At 48.0% G+C, this 22,568-nt stretch overlaps 1 protein-coding gene across 2 annotated transcripts in view; it reads left to right on the top strand.

Moving 5' to 3' along the window:
* TBC1D8 (TBC1 domain family member 8) overlaps positions 1-22,568 on the top strand; it is a 72,318-nt gene that overhangs the window by 4,472 nt on the left and 45,278 nt on the right. Inside the window, exons 2-3 of one of the 2 annotated variants that reach the window (XM_069970970.1) lie at positions 2,512-2,606; positions 8,815-8,979. In XM_069970970.1, coding sequence (XP_069827071.1) covers positions 8,853-8,979 — 127 coding nt within the window. In that variant the 5' untranslated portion in view covers positions 2,512-2,606; positions 8,815-8,852. Of the gene's footprint in view, positions 1-2,511; positions 2,607-8,466; positions 8,639-8,814; positions 8,980-22,568 lie in introns of those variants that run through there. The other variant, XM_069970969.1, reaches the window with a different exon arrangement.

The raw sequence follows: 22,568 nt of genomic DNA, 5'->3' as shown, positions 1-22,568 counted from the left end.
TTTCAAGTTTCATAATAACAAAACATAAACAACACAATTGTCCAGTCCTCCGATATTATAAAAAAAAAAAAAAAAACACTAAATGTTAACATGGTAAATTTTTGAAGATATTCCTCTTTCAGGGTGCGTTCACACTACGGAATCTGGGCAGATAACCCGACGCAGATTTGCCCCCACTGGTGTATGCATGCATCTCCACCTGTGCCATAGACTCCATTCTATGGTTAGGCAATTTCGCCGTATGGCCAACGAACTCACATGTCAATTCTTTGGGAAAGCTAAGGCAAACCTGAACAAATATAAATCAGTAACATAACCAATAAAAAAACTAAATAAGGGCAGGCAATTAAAGTGACTCTGTACCCACAATCTGTCCCCCCCCAAACCATTTGTACCATTAGATAGCTGGTTTTAATCCAAGATCTGTCCTGGGGTCCGTTTGGCAGGTGATGCAGTTATTGTCCTAAAAAACAACTTTTAAACTTGTAGCCCTGTGTCAAACTGGCGTGGCCTAGAGTATCTGTGCCTTAACCTTGCACCACCCCTCCGTCCTTCCTCTTCACCCTCTTCATAATTAGGAATGCCACTGGCAGGATTTTTTCCTTTCCTCTGCAGTGCACACTGCACAGGTGCCTTAACGATCCAGCTGATGTCCCATGCCCACACAGGTGGTGAATAGTAGAAAATCTGCCTAGAGCATTCCTAATGATAAAGAGGGCAGAGAGGAGGGATGGAGAGGTTATGCCAGCCTAATACACAGACACTCTAGGCCACCCCAGTTTGGCACAGGGCTGCAAGTTTAAAAGTAGTTTTTTTAGACAATAACTGCACTGAAGGTACAAGTGGTTTGGGGCTGACAGGTTGTGGGTACAGAGTCGCTTTAAGTGTGGGAACAACAGCCGAAGTGTGAGCTGCTATCCAAGGGGGAGAAAAGAAAAACAGGGGATATAAAGTAGAACACGGACGTGGAATGCATGCAACAGACTCCCCCTCCGCCCGTCCTGTGCCGTCCTGTAATGACAGAGCCGCAAATAGGCATACAGTTCCCCCGCTTTCAGCATCTAATTACAGATGCTGCCCGGGCGGAGGGGGAGTTCGTTACATGCATTCCACGTCCGTGTTCCGTGCAGAACACCGAACGTGTGAATGCGGCCTAAGTGGTGTGTTTTTAACCTTGGATTCTTTATGTAGGGTGGCCTCCAACCAGTCTATTCTGAAAAGAAAAGTTAGTTTCTGCAAAAAGGGCTGCAGGGCTGGGGGGGTTGGGGAGAGCCACTCTTGTAATATCGATTTTCTGGCAGCTGCTGATATAACGAAGAGAAGCTTTTTGGTTTCTTCTGAGCAGGGGTGGGTGGTATAATTTATGTGGCCAGAGATGGCCCATTCAGGGGTTAAATTCTTCGACTCCTTTCCAGAAGACCTGGATCTCAGAGCAGTCCTAGAATTAATGGTATTAGGCCCTGTGCACACAGAGTAAAAGCGGTGGAATTCCGCCAGCCTCCGTGTCAATGACACTCTAAGGGAGGCTTGTGCGCCACATGTTCATTCTTGAGCGCGGAGAAAGGAGTCGGGCAGCCTCCCATAGAGTGTCATTATGACACGGAGGCTGGCAGCATTCCTCGGCTCAGTGTGCACGGGGCCTAAGGGTATGTGCACACTAAGGAATCTGGGAGGATCACCTGCCGTGGTTTCTGCCGTGCATCTCCTCCAGTGCCAAAGACTCCATTCTATGGTCAGGCAGATACCGCTGTCCGCCCAAAGAATGAACAGGTGTGGAGTCTATGGCACAGGCGGAAATGCGAGCAGCAGGTGATCCGCCCCAAATCCTCAGTGTGCACATACCCTAAGTAAGCGTTTGAGGTATGACATCTGGGGCAAAATGCATTCCATTATATAATTGCGATGCAGAGATATATATATGTCCTATGCATAATTGTGATTGTGATGGTGAGTATTGACCAGATCAGAGGAAGTGAGGTGCGGAATATGGGCTTATGCACAATGAACAATAGACGAGGAAATGAAGAGGAAGGATTTATGCTTGAAATTCCTCTTCTAGTCTGCTCTGGCAGTATGGCCCCGTTCACACTGAGCAAGAAAGATGGAATCCCGCCGTGCTCACAGTCCTGCTTTCAGTGAATGAGAGGGCGCGTGCGCATCTGCTGCCGCCGCTCTCCGCTCAATGAAATTACGTCTATAGGATTCCTCGACATGTCACTTCTTTGGTCCAGTTCACACTGAGCAGAAACGGCAGAATTCTGCGCAGTGCCCTTCAGTGAGTGAATGGGAGGGCATGCGCACGTCCGCTTTCTCCCCTCTTCGCTCAAAGAATTGACATGTCCCATTCACTTCCTGCAGGACACTAAGCACAGCGGGGTTCTGCCGTTTTGCTCAGTGTAAACGGGGCCTTTGAGTGGAAAGTCGATCTGCGGCAGGAAATTCTGCAGTGTGAACAACAGAGCGAAAATCCCATTAAACACAATAGGACATTGCTCTGTTCATATTTTACAGGAGAAATTTCAAGAAGAAAGTAAGAGCGGATTTCTCTTCAATTCCTCGCCTATCGCATGAGCCCTACGTTGGAGCCACTTAAAGAAGCCATGTTTGTAGGTGAAGTAGTCAAGATTGGAATTTAGAAAGTTACAATAGTGAGAGATAAGATGCGGAGTGTTTCTAGTTTTAATCAGGAGGTTGACTGTTTCACCATTTGTATTATTTTCCTTTCATAGCTAGTGGCCTGAAAGAAGGGGAGGAAAGCAAAGGGGGGGTAAATTTAGGTTGCGCAACGGAAAGGATAGAAGTTAAGGCTGGGTTCACACACAGTATACAGTGGTACCTCGGTTCTCAAACTTAATTGGTTCCGGAAGGCAGTTTGAAAACCAAGCAAGGAGAACTGAGCAGTGTCTTCCCATAGGAAATAATGTAATTACCTACAGTACCCATATATTACATTGATAAGTGTCCAGTATAATCTCTACAGTACGTTACAGAACAGCACTATATACTGTACAGGACATTATACACAAGAATCGTTCAACAAAACCAGCAATTTTATTAGAGTAGTCACTAAATCCTCACTCATCCTTTACTGTATAGTGCCCCCCATGCCAGTACATCCCAGCATGGGAGATGGTGGTGCACTGACTGTACTACTACTGTACTGTATATGCACTCCAGCAGTCTTATACAGTACTGTACTGTATGTGAAGCCTCTCCAGTGCCAAACTCACCAGGTACAAACCCACCATCCACGCACAGAAAACCGTTTAGATACCGAATACTTCAAGACTGGGAGCCCGAAAAGTGTTTGAGAACCAAAGCAAACTTTTCTTGAAAATACAGTTTGAGTTCCAAGCAGTTTGAGAACCGAGCAGTTCAAGAACCAAGGTACCACTGTATTTAAGACAGTATTTGGTCAGTATTCTGCAACCTCAATCAGGAGTGGATTGAAAACACAGAAAGGATCTGTTCACACAATGTTGAAATTGAGTGGATGGCCGTCATATAACGGCAAAGAACTGCCATTATTTCAATATAACAGCCGTTGTTTTTAAATAACAGCAAATATTTGCTGCGGCCATCTACTCAATTTCAACACTGTGTGAACAGAGCCTTTCTGTGCTTTTAATCCACTCCTGGTTTTGGTTGCAATATGAGGACCACAATACTGACTGAAATATACGTAGTGTGAACCCAGCCTAATGATGAAAATAGTATGTCTAGGATTTTGGTAATGTTATGATGGGACTGCAAGATGGAGAAGATGTGGGGGTTATCCATGTTGGAAGTGGTGATTTCCAAAGAAGGGGAGCAACAAAGATGTGTTTGCAGGTAGGTCTGAGAGCCTTTGGACGGTTTGCCAGTCTTTAATAGGTGGGCACAGAAGTCAGTTGTGTTTATCTTCTTTGGGGAGTTGGTCCGGGGTGCATGTAGGGCATAGAATACAGAGTAGAGACTTGCTAAGTTGCTAAGTCATATGAGGTATAGCAGGTGAGGTCATGGGTCCAGTCCCTTACTATTCATAGAAGGGTAGTCAGGGGGGGGGGGGGGATTATTCCTAATGAAGTTTCTATATGCAGCCATGATCACTTTAATATCAGAATGTTTGAGGTATAAAAAAGGGACTGTATGATTTTGATAAGTTTGGCTCTGCATTGCAAAGAAGCTGCAATGTTGCAGATACAGCCTGCCAGGGACTTGTTTACATCAGCTGTCTCAACAGGGAGGGGGCAGGAGGGGGAGTCAGAGAGAAAGGCTCACACTCAGATTTTAATGTTTTCAGCAGAAAGCAGTAGCTCAGAACTGGGGGATGGAGACTGAATAGATAATAAGTAAGGAAGGAAATCTCACCATTGGCAGCAATATCAAGATGTTATGTTTGAGTGGAACCCTTTTAATATCGGGTTCAGTCACTTCTGAATGTACAGACTCCTTGCGCTTCAGATACTGAGTATTATGAAACATGCACTGATTATGTGTTACCACCAGATGGCACACTTACCATCAGAACTATAGGAAGAATTCATCAATTTTCTTTTTGCTTTTAAATTATTAAATACCTTTTTATGGCTATTTCGACAATGTAGAACTAAAACTAAAATATGAAAATGGTGTACATATTTAAATGGGCCACAGCAGGGAGTGAACGGTAAATGGAGCAATGGCCAAGCATGCGCCATTCATTCAGAGGTCAGCTGATCTTGTGATAGGTGCGGATAGGGTATATCATTTAATTGTGGGTTAACCTATCTAAAAACAACCAAGCCTTAGACAATGTACATCTGCAAAGTGTACCTTATATATGCATGTCAAACTATTACTATAAGAACCGCTAATTGTTTGAAATGCATACAAAAGATTTAGAGATGGACGTCACATGTGAGTGATCTTGGGATCCAACAGCACCTCAATTGGTCATCTGCGAAACTACTGTAGCCAAATGCAACCTGGAAGGACTGTTTAAAGTGACTGTACCACCAGGCCCAGGCTGAAGCACTGGAGGCGGGCCGACCCACCCTTAGTGGGAGGAAACCCCAGCCCCTTTATGATAGGGTTCCATTGATTCTAATGGAGTCACGTCATGGAGGGGCTGGTCACATGCATGATGTCAGCTAATCGTGGTCTTTCAACATGCTGGAAGATCCCAATCATGTTGGCGACAATCTGCCGGTCATCGCCCTGTGTAATAGGAACAGCGTCAGCAGACCGTCGCTGGCTTCAGAGGGCCAACCGGATGATCTAAGGATCGTTTGGGCAGCCCCTCTCGCTGCTACCCCCTTGGTGTCTGGTAGGAGAACAAGGGGAAGCTAGTGCTTTCCTGACATGTTGGTGCCGTGTAACACGTCCTTTGGTCTACCTTGCTGCCCGAGAAAGAAGCATCTGTAGCAGTCTAGCTCCTCATTCTGGCGCTGGTGCTCGTATTTCTATAGGTGGCGCTGTTTGGAATAATTTGTTCCTAAATAAATAGCAAACTAGTCCCTTTGGTGCACTGCAGGTGTCCCTCAGCCCCTCAGTGCACTATTCCCACAGCTCCAGCATGCACACCTTCTCATGCATGTTCAGCTATACATAAGCAGGCACCTCACCTTCTTGTGCATGCGCTATACAAATTGCGTTTCCCAGACAGCACAAAATCGAGACATGTCTGTTATGTGTAGCTGAATATGCATAAGTAGGCGTGCATGTGGGAGCCAGCAGAACGGTGCACTGAGGGGCCGAGGGACACCCCCAGTGCACCAATGGTTCTAGTTTGCTGTTTATTTAGGAACAAATGACTAAATACTAAAATGCATTAGCCCAGATGTATCAGTGAGCCTGAAGCAATGCTGCCCGCAGCAGCCAATCAGAGCTCAGCTCTCATAGTGTCACAAGCGCTGCTACAATGAGAGCTGAGCTGTGATGGTTTGTGATTGTGGGCAAAACCAGAGATTTGTTTTCAGGTTGGCTGATAAATCTGGGCCCTTGTGTTGCACCTAAGCTCACACCATCGCAGGGGCCACACTATGGACACAAGCTCACACCATCATAGGGGCCACACAGGGCTATACTATGGATACAAGCTCACAGCATCATAGGGGCCACACAGGGCTATACTATGGACACAAGCTCACACCATCATAGGGGCCACACAGGGCTGTACTATGGACACAAGCTCACACCATCGCAGGGGCCACACAGGGCTATACTATGGACACAAGCTCACAGCATCATAGGGGCCACACAGGGCTATACTATGGACACAAGCTCACAGCATCATAGGGGCCACACAGGGCTATACTATGGACACAAGCTCACACCATCATAGGGGCCACACAGGGCTATACTATGGACACCAGCTCACCGCATCATAGGGGCCACACAGAGCTATACTATGGACACAAGCTCACCGCATCATAGGGGCCACACAGAGCTATACTATGGACACAAGCTCACACCATCATAGGGGCCACACAGAGCTATACTATGGAAACAAGCTCACAGCATCATAGGGGCCACACAGGGCTATACTATGGAAACAAGCTCACAGCATCATAGGGGCCACACAGGGCTGTACTATGGACGCAAGCTCACACCATCGCAGGGGCCACACAGGGCTATACTATGGACACCAGCTCACCGCATCATAGGGGCCACACAGAGCTATACTATGGACACAAGCTCACCGCATCATAGGGGCCACACAGAGCTATACTATGGACACAAGCTCACACCATCATAGGGGCCACACAGAGCTATACTATGGAAACAAGCTCACAGCATCATAGGGGCCACAAAGGGCTATACTATGGAAACAAGCTCACAGCATCATAGGGGCCACACAGGGCTGTACTATGGACACAAGCTCACACCATCATAGGGCCCACATAGGGCTATACTATGGACACAAGCTCACCGCATCATAGGGGCCACACAGAGCTATACTATGGACACAAGCTCACCGCATCATAGGGGCCACACAGAGCTATACTATGGATACAAGCTCACACCATCATAGGGGCCACACAGGGCTATACTATGGATACAAGCTCACAGCATCATAGGGGCCACACAGGGCTAGACTATGGATACAAGCTCACAGCATCATAGGGGCCACACAGGGCTATACTATGGACACAAGCTCACAGCATCATAGGGGCCACACAGGGCTATACTATGGACACAAGCTCACACCATCATAGGGGCCACACAGGGCTATACTATGGACACAAGCTCACACCATCATAGGGGCCACAAAGGGCTATACTATGGACACAAGCTCACACCATCGCAGGGGCCACACAGGGCTATACTATGGACACAAGCTCACACCATCATAGGGGCCACAAAGGGCTATACTATGGAAACAAGCTCACACCATCATAGGGGCCACACAGGGCTGTACTATGGACACAAGCTCACACCATCATAGGGGCCACACAGGGCTATACTATGGACACAAGCTCACCGCATCATAGGGGCCACACAGGGCTATACTATGGACACAAGCTCGCAGCATCATAGGGACCACACAGGGCTATACTATGGACACAAGCTCACATCATCATAGGGGCCACACAGGGCTATACTATGGACACAAGCTCACAGCATCATAAGGGCCACACAGGGCTAGACTATGGACACAAGCTCACACCATCATAGGGGCCACACAGGGCTATACTATGGACACCAGCTCACACCATCATAGGGGCCACACAGGGCTATACTATGGACACAAGCTGACATTATCATAGGGGCCACACAGGGCTATACTATGGACACAAGCTCACAGGATCATAGGGGCCACACAGGGCTATACTATGGACACAAGCTGACATTATCATAGGGGCCACACAGGGCTGTACTATGGACACAAGCTCACACCATCATAGGGCCACACAGGGCTATACTATGGATACAAGCTCACTCCATCATAGGGGCCACACAGGGCTATACTATGGACACCAGCTGACAGCATCATAGGGGCCACACAGGGCTATACTATGGACACCAGCTGACAGCATCATAGGGGCCACACAGGGCTATACTATGGACACCAGCTGACAGCATCATAGGGGCCACACAGGGCTATACTATGGACACCAGCTCACACCATCATAGGGGCCACACAGGGCTATACTATGGACACAAGCTGACATTATCATAGGGGCCACACAGGGCTATACTATGGACACAAGCTCACAGCATCATAGGGGCCACACAGGGCTATACTATGGGTGCAAAAGGGGCCCAAGTACCAGTGTGTGAGGGTGGCCATAGCACTTAGCATCCTTATCCAGGGACCACTAGCCAATTCTTATTGGATTTGGGGGAGACAGAGGTCACCCCACAGTAGGGACAGCATTAGCCTTAGTGCCTGGCACCTCCTGTGACCAGCAGCAGCAGCACTGGGATTCCCTAGGTGCCAATGACAGGCAGTGCCAGCCCAGCAGGCAGAGCAGAGGGATGAGTCCTCCCTCCCCGCTCGGTCACAGGACACACACAGCGCGATACCGCAGGGACACTCCAGCCAGGAGAGCCGGGCAGGGCTGGCGGGGATGAACTTCCTCTCTGGATGCCGGAACTGTGTGCGCGCTGTATGAGAGGAACAACAAGCCGTCCGCACCGTGCATGTCAGTGCCTGCCGGAGCTGCGGGGACAGGTATGTGACAGGAGGAGGGGGCGGCAGGACACGGGTGACAGGAGGAGGGGGCGGCAGGACACGGGTGACAGGAGCGGACGGATCCCTCCGCACAGCGGTCACCGAGGGAGAGCGGTGCTGGTGGGTGCGGGGGACGCCGGGGCTCTGGCCGCTCACATCTCCCTCTCTCCCGGCAGGACATGAGGCGGGGGTAGCGGCTGCGGACACGGGGACCATGTGGCTGAAGCCGGAGGAGGTTCTGCTGAAGAACGCGCTGCGGCTGTGGGTGACGCACCGCTCCAACCACTACTTCATCCTGCAGCGGCGCCGCGGACATGGGGACAGCGCGGCCAAGTTCACGGGTGAGTGCCCAGAGAACGGGGGAGCCCACCGGGGAGTGAGGGGGCAGGCAGGGGGGTGAGGGGGCACGGAGGCAGGTAAGGGGGCACGGGGGCAGGCCGGGGGGGTAAGGGGGCACGGAGGCAGGTACGGGGGCAGGCAGGGGGGTGAGGGGGCACGGAGGCAGGCAGGGGGGGTGAGGGGGCACGGAGGCAGGTACGGGGGCAGGCCGGGGGGGTGAGGGGGCACGGGGGCAGGTACGGGGGCAGGCCGGGGGGGTGAGGGGGCACGGGGGCAGGCCAGGGGGGGCACGGGGGCAGGCAGGGGGGGTGAGGGGGCACGGGGGCAGGCAGGGGGGGGCACGGGGGCAGGCAGGGGGGGTGAGGGGGCACGGGGGCAGGCAGGGGGGGGGCACGGGGGCAGGCAGGGGGGGGGCACGGGGGCAGGCGGGGGGGGTGAGGGGGCACGGGGGCAGGCAGGGGGGGGTGAGGGGGCACGGGGGCAGGCAGGGGGGGGCACGGGGGCAGGCAGGGGGGGGTGAGGGGGCAGGCAGGGGGGGGGGTGAGGGGGCACGGGGCAGGCAGGGGGCCACTCTGCTGTAACACTCTATGTAGGACATTCTCCCATAGACTAGAATGGGAGCAGGCAGGGGGGGGGGGGGGGTGAGGGAGCAGGCAGGGGGGGGGGGGGTGAGGGAGCAGGCAGGGGGGGGGGGGGGGTGAGGGAGCAGGCAGGGGGGGGTGAGGGGGCACGAGGCAGGCGGGGGTGAGGGGGCACGGGGCAGGCAGGGGGGTGAGGGGGTACGGGGCAGGCAGGGGGGGGTGAGGGGGCACGAGGCAGGCGGGGGTGAGGGGGCACGGGGCAGGCAGGGGGGTGAGGGGGTACGGGGCAGGCAGGGGGGTGAGGGGGCATGGGGCAGGCAGGGGGCCACTCTGCTGTAACACTCTATGTAGGACATTCTCCCATAGACTAGAATGGGGGGTGCCCACTCGTTGGTTTCAATGCTTACGCTGCCTATATGGTGCATAATATTGATATATTATTGAATATATAATTGAGGGTCTGGTTGTGCTTACTGTGGACCAGCAGGGCACCAGCAGTCACTCTGGTCCTGAGATACTGGTCCCCAACCTGTGTGTCTTTCTCTCTATATATAGTCCATACATTAGAGTATGCCAGGAGGATGTAGTCTCTCTCTCTATATATAGTCCATACATTATGGTGTTCCAGGAGGATCTTTTCTCTCTATAAATAGTCCATAGGTTCAGGTATGCCAGGACTAGGGCTGGGCAATTAATCAAATTAATTCGATTAATTTGCCCAAAATATGCTTTCCCCCCCCCCCCCAGTGTGCCCCATGCTTTCCCCCCCCCCCAGTGTGCCCCATGCTTTCCCCCCCCCAGTGTGCCCCATGCTTCCCCCCCCCCAGTGTGCCCCATGTTCTCCCCCCCCAGTGTGCCCCATGCTTCCCCCCCCAGTGTGCCCCATGCTTCCCCCCCCCCAGTGTGCCCCATGCTTCCCCCCCCCAGTGTGCCCCATGCTTCCCCCCCCCCAGTGTGCCCCATGCTTCCCCCCCCAGTGTGCCCCATGCTTCCCCCCCCAGTGTGCCCCATGCTTCCCCCCCCAGTGTGCCCCATGCTTCCCCCCCCAGTGTGCCCCATGCTTCCCCCCCCAGTGTGCCCCATGCTTCCCCCCCCCAGTGTGCCCCATGCTTCCCCCCCCCCAGTGTGCCCCATGCTTCCCCCCCCCCAGTGTGCCCCATGCTTCCCCCCCCCAGTGTGCCCCATGCTTTCCCCCCCCCAGTGTGCCCCATGCTTCCCCCCCCCAGTGTGCCCCATGCTTCCCCCCCCCAGTGTGCCCCATGCTTCCCCCCCCCCAGTGTGCCCCATGCTTCCCCCCCCCCCCAGTGTGCCCCATGCTTCCCCCCCCCCAGTGTGCCCCATGCTTCCCCCCCCCCCCCAGTGTGCCCCATGCTTCCCCCCCCCCCAGTGTGCCCCATGCATTCCCCCCCCCCCAGTGTGCCCCATGCTTCCCCCCCCCAGTGTGCCCCATGCTTCCCCCCCCCCCCAGTGTGCCCCATGCTTCCCCCCCCCCAGTGTGCCCCCATGCTTCCCCCCCCAGTGTGCCCCATGCTTCCCCCCCCCCCCGTGTGCCCCATGCTTCCCCCCCCCCCCCCCCGGTGTGCCCCATGCTTCCCCCCCCCCCCCGTGTGCCCCATGCTTCCCCCCCCCCCCCCCCCCTGTGCCCCATGCTTCCCCCCCCCCGTGTGCCCCATGCTTCCCCCCCCCCAGTGTGCCCCATGCTTCCCCCCCCCAGTGTGCCCCATGCTTCCCCCCCCAGTGTGCCTTCCGATGCTCCCCCCCCCCAGTGTGCCTTCCGATGCTCTCCCCCCCCCCCCCCCCCCCCAGTGTGCCTGCCCCATGCTCTCCCCCCCCCCCCCCCCAGTGTGCCTTCCGATGCTCTCCCCCCCCAGTGTGCCTGCCCCATGCTTGGGCTTGTGTACTACATGGGGCACAGGGAAGCACTGTTACAATGGGAAGCAATACAGTTGTCTCAAACGTCATTAAAATAGTATCTGACGCTGCAGGGAGAAAAATGTTCTGTTTATTTAGCAAAGAGAAAAAAAATCGATATTTAAATTGAGAATCGTCCCCAAAAAATTTTTTAAATCAAGATTTTATTTTTTGGCCATGTCGCCCAGCCCTAGCCAGGAGGATGTAGTCTTTGTATAGTCCATACAGAATGGCCCATGAGGTGGGTCATTCATTCAGCACTGATTTGTAGATCACAGCTCCTGCAAAGTAATGTGATTTGTGAGATCTCCATTACACACAGCAGAAATCTCCCCGCGGTGCGGATTTAAAATCTGCAGCACTGGGAAAATCTGCACCAAATCAGCTGCTTCTGAAATAAAATCCTCACCTTCAGTGATGCCCATTGGGGATGTTTGCTACAGTAGGGATCACATGAGGAAAGTCGTTGTGCTTTCCTGCATCTACCAGCCTCCCATAACACTGCCCTGCCAGCACACTGCATTAGCAGCCCTGGTAGTTTGGCCTTCACTGTCACTTTGTAAGGTCTTGTTTGCTTCCTGGGGGTTCTAGGTCTGCGTGTGGTCACAGCGGGCATTAGACTGTTTCCAGCTTTATTATAAGAGCAGACCTAGCGCCCAGCACCCATTTATACCATATATTACATATTAACTTCATTGGTGGCAAGCCGTGTCTGTGTTGCTGGGATAATAAAACATTACTGACTTGAAATTGCTGCAACAATGGCACAACTCTTCAGCACTTGCACAAGTGAAATTGCATTAAATACGCATGAAGAACTTATCAAAACACCATATGCAGATCTGCTACATTTATATAGTTTCATGTTTTGAGCCAGAAATGAATTGATCTTTTTGTTAATGTTACAACGGAAATGCTAGCACTTAGTGAGGTAGGAAGAAGCGTACAGAGCGTTGCTGTTTGAGTCGAGTCCTCATAGGTTCTTCCAGGTTCTGTATACTGGAATCCTCATTCCTTGCGTCTTCATTCTTAGTGGTTATGCTCTGTGAAGGAATGTGACTAATGCTATATTTAGACGAGGCGATTATTGGCCCGATCGTACGATTAACGATGTCGGAGTAACGATTTTTTTTCATAACGATCAGCGTTTAGACGGTACGATATATCGTACGGAAAAATCATTTTGCAATCGTTTTGCGATCACGCGCCCGCAGCCCGGGCCACCGCTCAACCGCAGCCCGGCACCCCGCTCAACTGCAGTCCCCTGCGCCGCCCCGGTCGCCGCCGCCGGCGCCTGCGGATGAGCGGGGGGCCGGTCGGCCGGACTATGGCGCAACGACTGTTGACACGAAACAATCGCCGAATTTTTTCGAACGACGATTTAAGAACAAGTTAAAAGATCAAAATGAACGATTTATCGATCGTTCACCGCGTTTACACGTACGATTATCGTTCGAATTCGATCGTTATCGTGCAAATTCGCCCGATAATCGCCCCATGTAAACCCAGCATAAGATAGTTGCATGCTTTTTTTCCCCTCCTTTCTTTCTTTCTTTTCCCCATCAGGTGAAGGGTTGGGTGGAGGGGTGGGAGGGTAGGTTTTGTTATAATGGATAGTGTTATTTTGCGGGATGTAGTATTAAGATTGTTAAATTTGTATTTATTTTTGTATTTATATTTTTTGGTAATTATGTAAAAGATAAAAAATTGAATAAATAAAGTAAAAAAAAAAGAGGATAGTTGCATGCTTTGTTTATATATGATCTCCTGTCTAAGGACACAGTCATCGATAATGTTGGGAACCATCTGTATCCACCACATGCTAAGTAAGGGGCACCTGTTTCATCATAGCAGCCGCCTACAGCCACAGTTTTTATCTATTACGCCTTGATAATGTGGAGGTTGGCAGGGCGGACATCTATGGTTAGATGTTTTTCTTCTGAGGCATTAGCATTGTGATCCTGGCATCTACCTGTGTTACAGAACTGCTATATACTGCTTGTGTATGTTGTGTATTATCACACATTGCGGGGCTGCTTTCTTCTGTCCCCCCATCTATATAAAGAGATGTGTATGAAGCTTTCATCTTGCCCTGTAGATAAAGCAGTCTGTGATCTAGTGACTGTTAGGACATGAGTCACCTTGTTAGTGGATCAATAGACTTTAATCTCTGTATAATGGAGCCAGTCTGTGGGGGTCCATTAGCTTATTACTGCTTCACTGTGCGGAGACATTCTTCTTCCTGGTATTTCACAGTAATGTCCCATTACTGCCATCTTTGACCTTATTGTATTGGGCCTATTCTCCTCTGCCGTCATGGTTTCTCTATCATAAAAGAAAAATGTAGCGTAAGGGGTATTAGAAAGGTAAAGGTGAAGCACACCTACAGCCCTTCAGCTGCTGCCAAATGTTATAGGTCTGTATAGATTATCTGTATAGATTATATGGCTAAGGATAATATACACTGATCAGCCATAAAATTGAAACCACCTGCTAATGTGTAGGTCCCCATGGTGGCACCAAAACAGCTATGGTCTGTTGAAGCATGACCACCACAAGACCTCTGAAGGTGTCCTGCAGTATCTTTTACAATTACATACGAGTGTACCTGTCGCTTTAAGAAACTAGAGACCTGTAAAAAGTTTTTAACAGTTGGGGACTAAGTGTTAACAGTTGGGGACTCCATCAGATCACTAAAATCTAGACTAGAGTCAGGAAAGAACATACTAAGGGCTGACTTTTCCCAGCTCTATCTAGTGATTGGTTGCGGTCTGCACAATCATACCCTGACCTATCAAAACTTTTATTAAATCTGTACATCATATCAAAAGTTTTTTTTTATGTGGTCAGGCTGTGAAATACAGCCCTTAGCCTCCCATACATCATAGTCATGTTTTTGGATGACTTAAGGTGACCTAGCGAAGGGTTCAGCCAACGTACGTATAGAGTGTATGGGGAAATTTATGCCGCTTAAAAGCACATGGAAGTGTTTTGCATTTTATCTGTAATGCACATGTAGTGTAGATGTGAACAGAACCTGAGCTATGTTGAAAGCACAGCTCTATGTTTGGTTGCTAGTTTTAAAGCAAAAATCTACAAAACCTATATTATTTTTATCAAAGCATAGAGAGCATGGTCAGATCAGAGTAAGGGCCCTTGCACACTACCAAAATCATGCAGATAACTTGCCATGGATTCTGTGCATGCTCCTGCTTCACTCTCCGCCCGTCCCATTGACTCCATTCTATGCTCAGGCAGATTCAGCAGTCCGCCCCAAAGAATTGACATGTCAATTCTTTGCGTCTGACCATAGAATGGGACTATGGGACCTGCGGAACTTCAAGCGGGAGAGCGTGCCTGGGGAGGTTGGTTGTCCAAGGGGCGAGTGACGGAATCCATGGCAAGTTATCGGTGTGATTTCCTTAGTGTGCAAGTGCCCTAAAATTGTACCAATATACTGTCCAGATAAATATATTGAGCTTCTGCCTGAACATCACAATATGGTATATAAATGTTTATACATTCTAACCATTGAGTGCATAGAATGTCACAAATCTTCAAAGGATTATAATGTCAATAAGCCAAGGAATGCCACAGGCTGGAGTGTCTGGTTCCTGTTATGTTTCTCTCATAGGAGGGTCAGGATATGGAAATAGCTACTGCTGTGACACACTTGCTGTACTTTTTTTTCTTTATATATTTGGTTTATCCTGGTTAGACACCAGTCTCATAAAGTCTTGCAACTGCACTTTGATCCTATCTCACTTGTTTATTTTTGATTTGTTTAAGTGAGAATAATAGCTAAAAATGTAAAATTAAACATAAAAAACAGTGACTTATATAGCCACCCTTCTCAATAAGGTCATAATCTATTGACCATCAACTTTTTGTGCAGTACCAGCCACAGCCGGCTCTGCACTTCCACCGGCGACTACGGAATTGGGCAGAAGCCAGGAAGTTACCCGGGAGGGGGCAGAAGCATCGGGGACCATGGTCAGGTATGTATGAACTTTATTATTTTACACTAGGCAAGGGCTGCACAGACATTATTAACGATGTCTGTGTAGCCCTTGCTGCACGGTGGTCGAGCCGTGTAATAGGCTCATGATCGTCGCTCATTTACATTATTGCTCGGGCCGTGTAATGTGGCCTTTAGTGTCTTCTATCACTGAGAAAAAGTTGTAAGCAAGCTCCCCGGAGTAAGGGTGGTTCCCGTCCAGTTATGCAGCTTGGTTTTGAGAAACGTTTCTTAAGGTCCCCATACACAGTGAAGTGCTCTTTTGTTCTTCACATCAAACTTTGAGTTTTGACTTCAGCCACTTTTGTCTGTACATGTTTTACCAGTCTTTTGCATACTGAGACGTGGTCACGGAAACAGTGCAGCTTCCATTGAAGCAAATGGGCACTGCACTGCAGTAGCCTAGCACCACTACTAAACAATGTACGGAGCCAAGTTGCTGGCTGCATAATTTGTTTACATCAAGGCTCCACATTATTTAAAGGGGTTATCCAGCGCTACAAAAACATGACCACTTTCTTCCAAAGACAGCAGCACTCTTGTCTCCAGTTCAGATGTGGTTTGCAATTAAGCTCCATTCACTTCAATGGAACTGAGTACAAAACCTACACCCAACCTGGAGACAAGAGAGAGGCTGTCTCTGGAAGAAAGTGGCAATGTTTTTGCAGTACTGGAAAACCCCTTTAATGTCTTTACTGTGAAAAGGCTATCTGTGGGTCATTCTTAGAAAAAAAAAAACCCTGGTTTTAAAAATCTGGGGAATTCTGAGCAGAGAGATTCCATATTCAGAGACCTTATGTATTAGGCAGAATCCAATGGCATGTGCCATTCCAATTAATAATCCAATTAATAATAATAATAATAATAATATTAATAAAAATAAACATAATTATAATATTATTTTAGTTTAGTTTTTTAACAGCAGTTGTGATGCAGAAGTGGGGATAGGGGAATCCATCCATAATAAATTAAGCATCAGGGATCCTTCTAATAAAAGGAAAAAAAAGGTTAATTAAGAACCACTTGTTTTATGTTTCGGAGTTTACAGAATTTTTCATTATATATAATTTTTTGTTTATTTACTGAATACCAGAAAAACCCTTCAGGGTATAAACACACACACCGTATACGCAGCGTATTTACTGCTGCGATACGCAGCAAATACGCAACAAATACGCAGCAGATTAGATCTAAATAACTGAACACAGCATCAAATCTGCTGCAGATCTGCTGCGTATACGGTGTTTGTGTTTGTACCCTTAATAGGAACTGCAACAGACTTGATGCTGCAGATATCAATTTAATTAAATGATAGAACACCGCATCAAATCTGCTGCAGATCCTTTCGGTGTAAATGGCCCTTTCAGGTATGTTCTTATGTGTTGTATCACAGCGGATTTTTCAATGTAAATTTCTCGTTTCTCGGTTTCATTCTGCCACGAGAATGGAGTTCCATAATGTTTTAAAGTCTTAGGGTACAAACACACACGGCATATACGCTGCGTATTTACTGCTGCGATATGCAGCAAATACGCAGCAGATACGCAGCAGATTAGATCTAAATAACTGAACACAGCATCAAATCTGCACCACCAAATCTGCTGCGTATCTGCTGTGTGTGTTTGCACCCTTAGATATTGTGCTGCTGTTACAACCTTACTTGTCCGCGCTCGCCCACTGCTGTCCTGCAGCAATACCTGGTCCCCCACCACAGCTGTAAATTGGCTAAGCAGGCTGTCAGTGAGTCGGGAACCCAAAGACACTGCAGCAGGGCATCGGGGTGGCGTGGACAGATAACAATGATTTCTTTATTTTTTAATGTAACAGCTGCACAATATCTGAAGTTTTACAACGCTGTGGCACTCCATTCTCTCCGCTGCAAGAATAAAGTCCCATAGGTGTTAATGGTAGTCAGATTCGGAGGGGATTTCAGTGGGAAAAACTTGCAGCATGAAATCTGCTGTGATATAGTAGATGTTCCCTTAGAGTACATTTGCATGCGATGTTTTTTTTGTGGCCGCAGAATAGCTGTGGTTATTTGTAAAGTGTTTTTTTATGTAAAGTGTTTTTTGATGTAAAAACATCAGCAAGAAAATGGCATAAAACGTCTGCAACAGAGATTCTTGTAACCTGTGTGCATAGGATATGCTGCACTGTAAGAGACAAGACTTTCCTGTATGATTACAGTAGATATAGTTAGCTGAAGGACAGTATTCTATATGTTGATACCAAGCACGTGACACTTTCCTAGTGTCGACCATAGCTTTTCCTGGAGTGCAGTTGTTTACTTTCTAGAGATGGCTGATAGTACCCTTTTACCATCAGCTATAAGTCATTTTGATAGCGGTCGGGGAAGGTGACATAATTTGCGTTGGAGACACTCTGCAGCTTTTGATTACTGCCAATTGTAGAGATTTCAGAACAGAGCGACTTTACTGGTGTGCAGTGAAGTGTCATTCATGCATTGTAGACTTTAATGTGTGTATGGTTTTTAAACCAGATTTTACTTTGGACTGGGATTTCCATTATGACTGTAGTGTTCTCTTTATTGTGCTGAGCACAATGAACCTGACTGCCTCCATTATGTGACCACAGGCATGAAAGACTGCTTCCAGGGCACTTTCATGTTCTTCTGTGGCTAGATACAGAAACGTCAAATCAGATGGCAGAAACAAACCATTCCTAAAGCGGATGTCCTGTGCATTATTGGTGGCAAATAGAAAACAGACCTTTTATTTGGGAAACCTATTGTAATAGCTGCTATAAAACTTATACCCGGTGCCATAATAACACATAATTAATGGAACCCTAACTACAATTTTGTCCTGTCCTATTGCATATAAGAAGAAACTGTAGTATGAAACCTTTACAGAACATTTTACCGGTTGTTCATGTAAGACATGTGCAGAAATAGTGCTTGGAATCACTGACTGAGAGGGGACAGCACTGCGGCCAGTGATTGGCTGGGCGGGCTGTCACTCATGAGACAATTTAGTCTGTGAAGTGGAGATGGCTGTGATCAGCGTTGGACACCAGAGGGAGAGGGGAGGGTAAGCATAGACTTTTTTTGTTTTTTTTATATACCAGCAATATATTAAAAGTTGTCTAATGCTGGACATCACCTTTAAGGGTGCCTTCACACGTACAGTATTGCGGCGAATTTTATGCTGTGAGTTTCGCAACAAATTCTTCAGCAATACGCTGTACTGTTAACCACCACCTACTTTACCCACTGCTGCTGGTCTAATACATTACCTGTCCACGCTCCTGCCGACTTTTCCGGCTCATTGATGCCCGGACAGACTCACCGCAGAGCAGGGTAACACAGCCTGGAAGAGGAGAGTCTAAATTTAGCTCTGTGAGGTACACAGGGAGCTGCTGTCAGTATATACAGTGAGTATAGTTACTAATACTGTACACTAAACTATTTTACTATAAAGTGACCAACCCCTTTAAAGGAGATATCCAGTAATATACATGTTCAATCATCCCCCCTCCCTCCGTGACAATCTGTTTCATACTTGTTGTTATGTTCTCAGCCTCCTTCCCTAAGTACTGGACTGCTGCCTTCTGCTCAGAAGACACAGAAAACTGTCTGAGCTGCTCTTTCAGTTGTGCTCTGAACTCCCTTCTCCCTCCTCCCTTAGAAGACGCTCATGTAAACAGTATCCCTGGCCAGCTGTCTATGCACTCTGTGATGCTGGGTGGCCCCTCTGAGGTCAAGTTGCTGGTGACCTCACTATGATAAACCCTTCCAGCATCATAGAGTGCAGTGACAGACAGCCATGGACCCTATTTACATGAGCTTCCCCAAACAGAGTGGAAAAGAGTAGAGCAGAGATGGAGAGAATGGCTCAGACACAGTTTTCTGTGTCTTGAGCAGAAGGCAGCAGACCAAGGGAAGGAGACTGATTATGATTATAACAAGTATGGAACAGATGTTAGTCTCTAGGAGTAGTAGGGGGGATTATTGAACATGTATTTTACATGATAACCCTTATAAGGACTTGACATACTTTAATTAGGGCCAAAGTTCAGTTCATCTCCAAAACAGCAGGTCATGTCTGGTGTTTCTGGTATGTTCCCAGTATGCAAGTACCACCATGGAGATATGGTGGCATATACAGCATGTTATTGGGCTCATAAACATGCCGCTTGTTTGTAATGAGTTCACCTTTAAGTGAAGCAATCAGCAGGTTGGACATATCTAGGAGACACTGAGGAGGAAGGTATGTCTCTTACCTTTTCCCTTGGCGCCAGGCACTGGGGCACCAATTAGGAGCACTGCCCCGCCCCCATAGCACTGATCTGCATGTCTCTTACCTTCCTCCTCAGCGTCTCCTGTGCAGTAGACACACATCAGCAGGTTAGATACGTCTAACCTGCTGATATTTCCCCTTTAAACTGTTATTTCATATGTTTCCTTAGACTTTTTCACTTATTCCGCTACGCCTTTTTCTCTTTATAAGCTCAGTATATACACAAAGTCCAAATGTCTGCTGTCTTATTATTCTCCAGCTCTGAATAAGGAAGTAACTCGCAGTGTTCAATTTCCTGTGGTATTTTTACTCCTCAAATAGTATCCAAGTCCACATACAATACCTTACTTTAGAGAACAAACACTTAATCTGTCCTGGTTCTAACGTCCCATCTTCACTGGTGTGTTTTTTTTGTTTTTTTTTTTACTTTTGACATAAGTAATGTTAGTGTAATCTTTTTTCCAGCAAAAACAGTTTCAAGAGTCAAGAAACTTTACAAACAAAAAGATGACAAGAAAATAGCTTGTTGCATTGGTTCATCTTCTCTCTAAGACTACCAAAGGGGGTCACCATTGGTGGACAAATGTCTTCTAGCCTGCTTAGTGGAGGTCTTACGTTAGGTTGGCCAATTAAAGTGTTATTCCCCTGTATGTAGGACTTGTTACTTGAAATATTTTTTGCAAATAAATTCATTTAATAAACTTGTCTCCTTCTGATATGCCGCTCCTAACCTCCCATTGTAGTAGTGGCCAGTAAGGGGAGGAAAATATCAACAGTAAGGGGAGACATGTTTGTTTAGATAATGTATTTGCAAAAAGATTTAATTTGATGAGCCTTACATGTATAAGTATGGTAGTTGAGATAGGAATATACCATACAGTGTCTGCCTATTGGGCCGTGGGAGAGGCATGGACTACTAGGCAGCTTGTTAGTGTAAGGGCCCTATTCCACCGGACGATTATCGTTCAGATTATCGTTAAATCGTTCGAATCTAAACGATAATCGTTCGGTTGAAATGCAGTAACGATTAACGACCGAACGAGAAATCGTTGATCGCTTTATAAGACCTGGACCTATTTTTATCGTTGCTCGTTCGCAAAACGTTCGCAAATCGTTCGCATTGAATAAGACATCGTTCGGTCGTTCGCAATAGATACGAACGCAATAGCGAAGAAATACGGAAGAAGAAACGATCGCAATTACGATCATAAGTAACGATTATCGTTCCATGGAAATGAGTGAACGTTTTCAGGTCTTTCGCAATAGCGGTCGTTTGAGATCGTTAATCGTTAACGATTATGCTAACGATAATCGTCCGGTGGAATAGGGCCCTAAGGGTCCATTTACACAGAAAGATTATCTGACAGATTATCTGAAGCCAAAGCCAGGAATGGATTTGAAAAGAGGGGAAATCTCAGGCTTTCCTTTATGACCTGATCTCTGTTTATAGTCTGTTTCTGGCTTTGGCTTCAAATCTTTGGCAGAAAATCTGTCAGATAATCTTTCTGTGTAAATGGACCCTTTGGGCCATAGGACACGGGACGATAATCACCGAAAAATCGTTCCATGTATTACCAGTGCTAAGACATTTATTATTTTAAGCTTCTTACTGTCATGTTCTGCGCCATTTGCATAAAATCTTCAGTTTAATATTTAAATTGGGTGGTTTTTCCTATACTAAGGGTGGGTCTACTGCACCAATCCAACCTGGCGTCTGCCTCCCTCTGCAGTGTTATTACTCCGGGTAAATATTCACGAGAAGGGATTGGCTGGCGAGGGCTGTAGTCTCATCTTCTAATTTACATATTAATTAAACTGAAGTGACGATATAACAAAAATGCATTACCTTCTTTCTCTGCGCTATGGAAACATAACAACAGATAGTCTTCTAACCTCATGTTAGTTTCCCTTTAATTAAAAACAAAAAAACAAAACATAAATAAAAAAAAATCTATTTACATTTTTTCCCAAAAGCGCTCAGGCCTTGTCTGATGTAGTGATGTCAAGATACCAGAATTTTAAGTTCGATACCAATACCAACTTTTTTATTTCGATACTCAATACCTGCGCTGTAATCACGCCCCTTCGGGCGTGTTGTAAAGCGGCGCCTGGTGACGTCACTCGGGGGGCGGCATTGCACGTCGGCCACGCCGACGTCTTTACTAAGCTTCGCATGCGCAGTGCAGCCTCAGAAGACGCTGCTGTACTGTGCTTGCGCGGCGTAGTACAGCAGCGGCTTCACCCACTGTACTGCGCATGCGCAGCTTAGTAAAGACGTCAGCGTGGCCGACGTGCAATGCCGCCCCCCGAGTGATTACAGCGCAGGAGCCGGCCCAGGACCCAGTGACTACTTGACGAAGACCCCGCCCACCGTGACTACTCGAACAGCCGTCCCGCCCACCGTGACTACTTGTATGGTAATTTGCATAGAGTGCGGGACACGATTAAACTAACTTTGCGGGCTGAATGTTCATGGGACGGTGGGGGGAAAGGGGGATGGTTAGGAAGCATGCTGGCTGATGTATCAGCCTGTTTCCTTACCTTTATGCCCAATTTTAGTGTGATTGGTTCCCTTTAACTATACTCTATTATGCTGCGCTATTGCGCAGCTTAACATAAAGTATCGAATACCAGGGAATCCTGGTACCGAACCGTTTTTTTGCCTGAAATATCGATAGTAGTATCGATATTCCGGTGCATCGTGCATCCCTAGTCTGATGTGATAATTCAGTTGGTAATACAGATAACAGCATTGAGATAAAAGAACTTTGCTGTGGTCAGGAGGAGCAGGCTGCGTGTATTACTAGGCCAGTGCCATCTTG

This window comes from Dendropsophus ebraccatus, chromosome 5, assembly GCF_027789765.1.
Source record: "Dendropsophus ebraccatus isolate aDenEbr1 chromosome 5, aDenEbr1.pat, whole genome shotgun sequence".
NCBI lineage: Eukaryota > Metazoa > Chordata > Amphibia > Anura > Hylidae > Dendropsophus > Dendropsophus ebraccatus.
The sequence above is the reverse complement of the archived record's forward strand: the minus strand, read 5'-3'. Positions and strand labels throughout refer to the sequence as shown.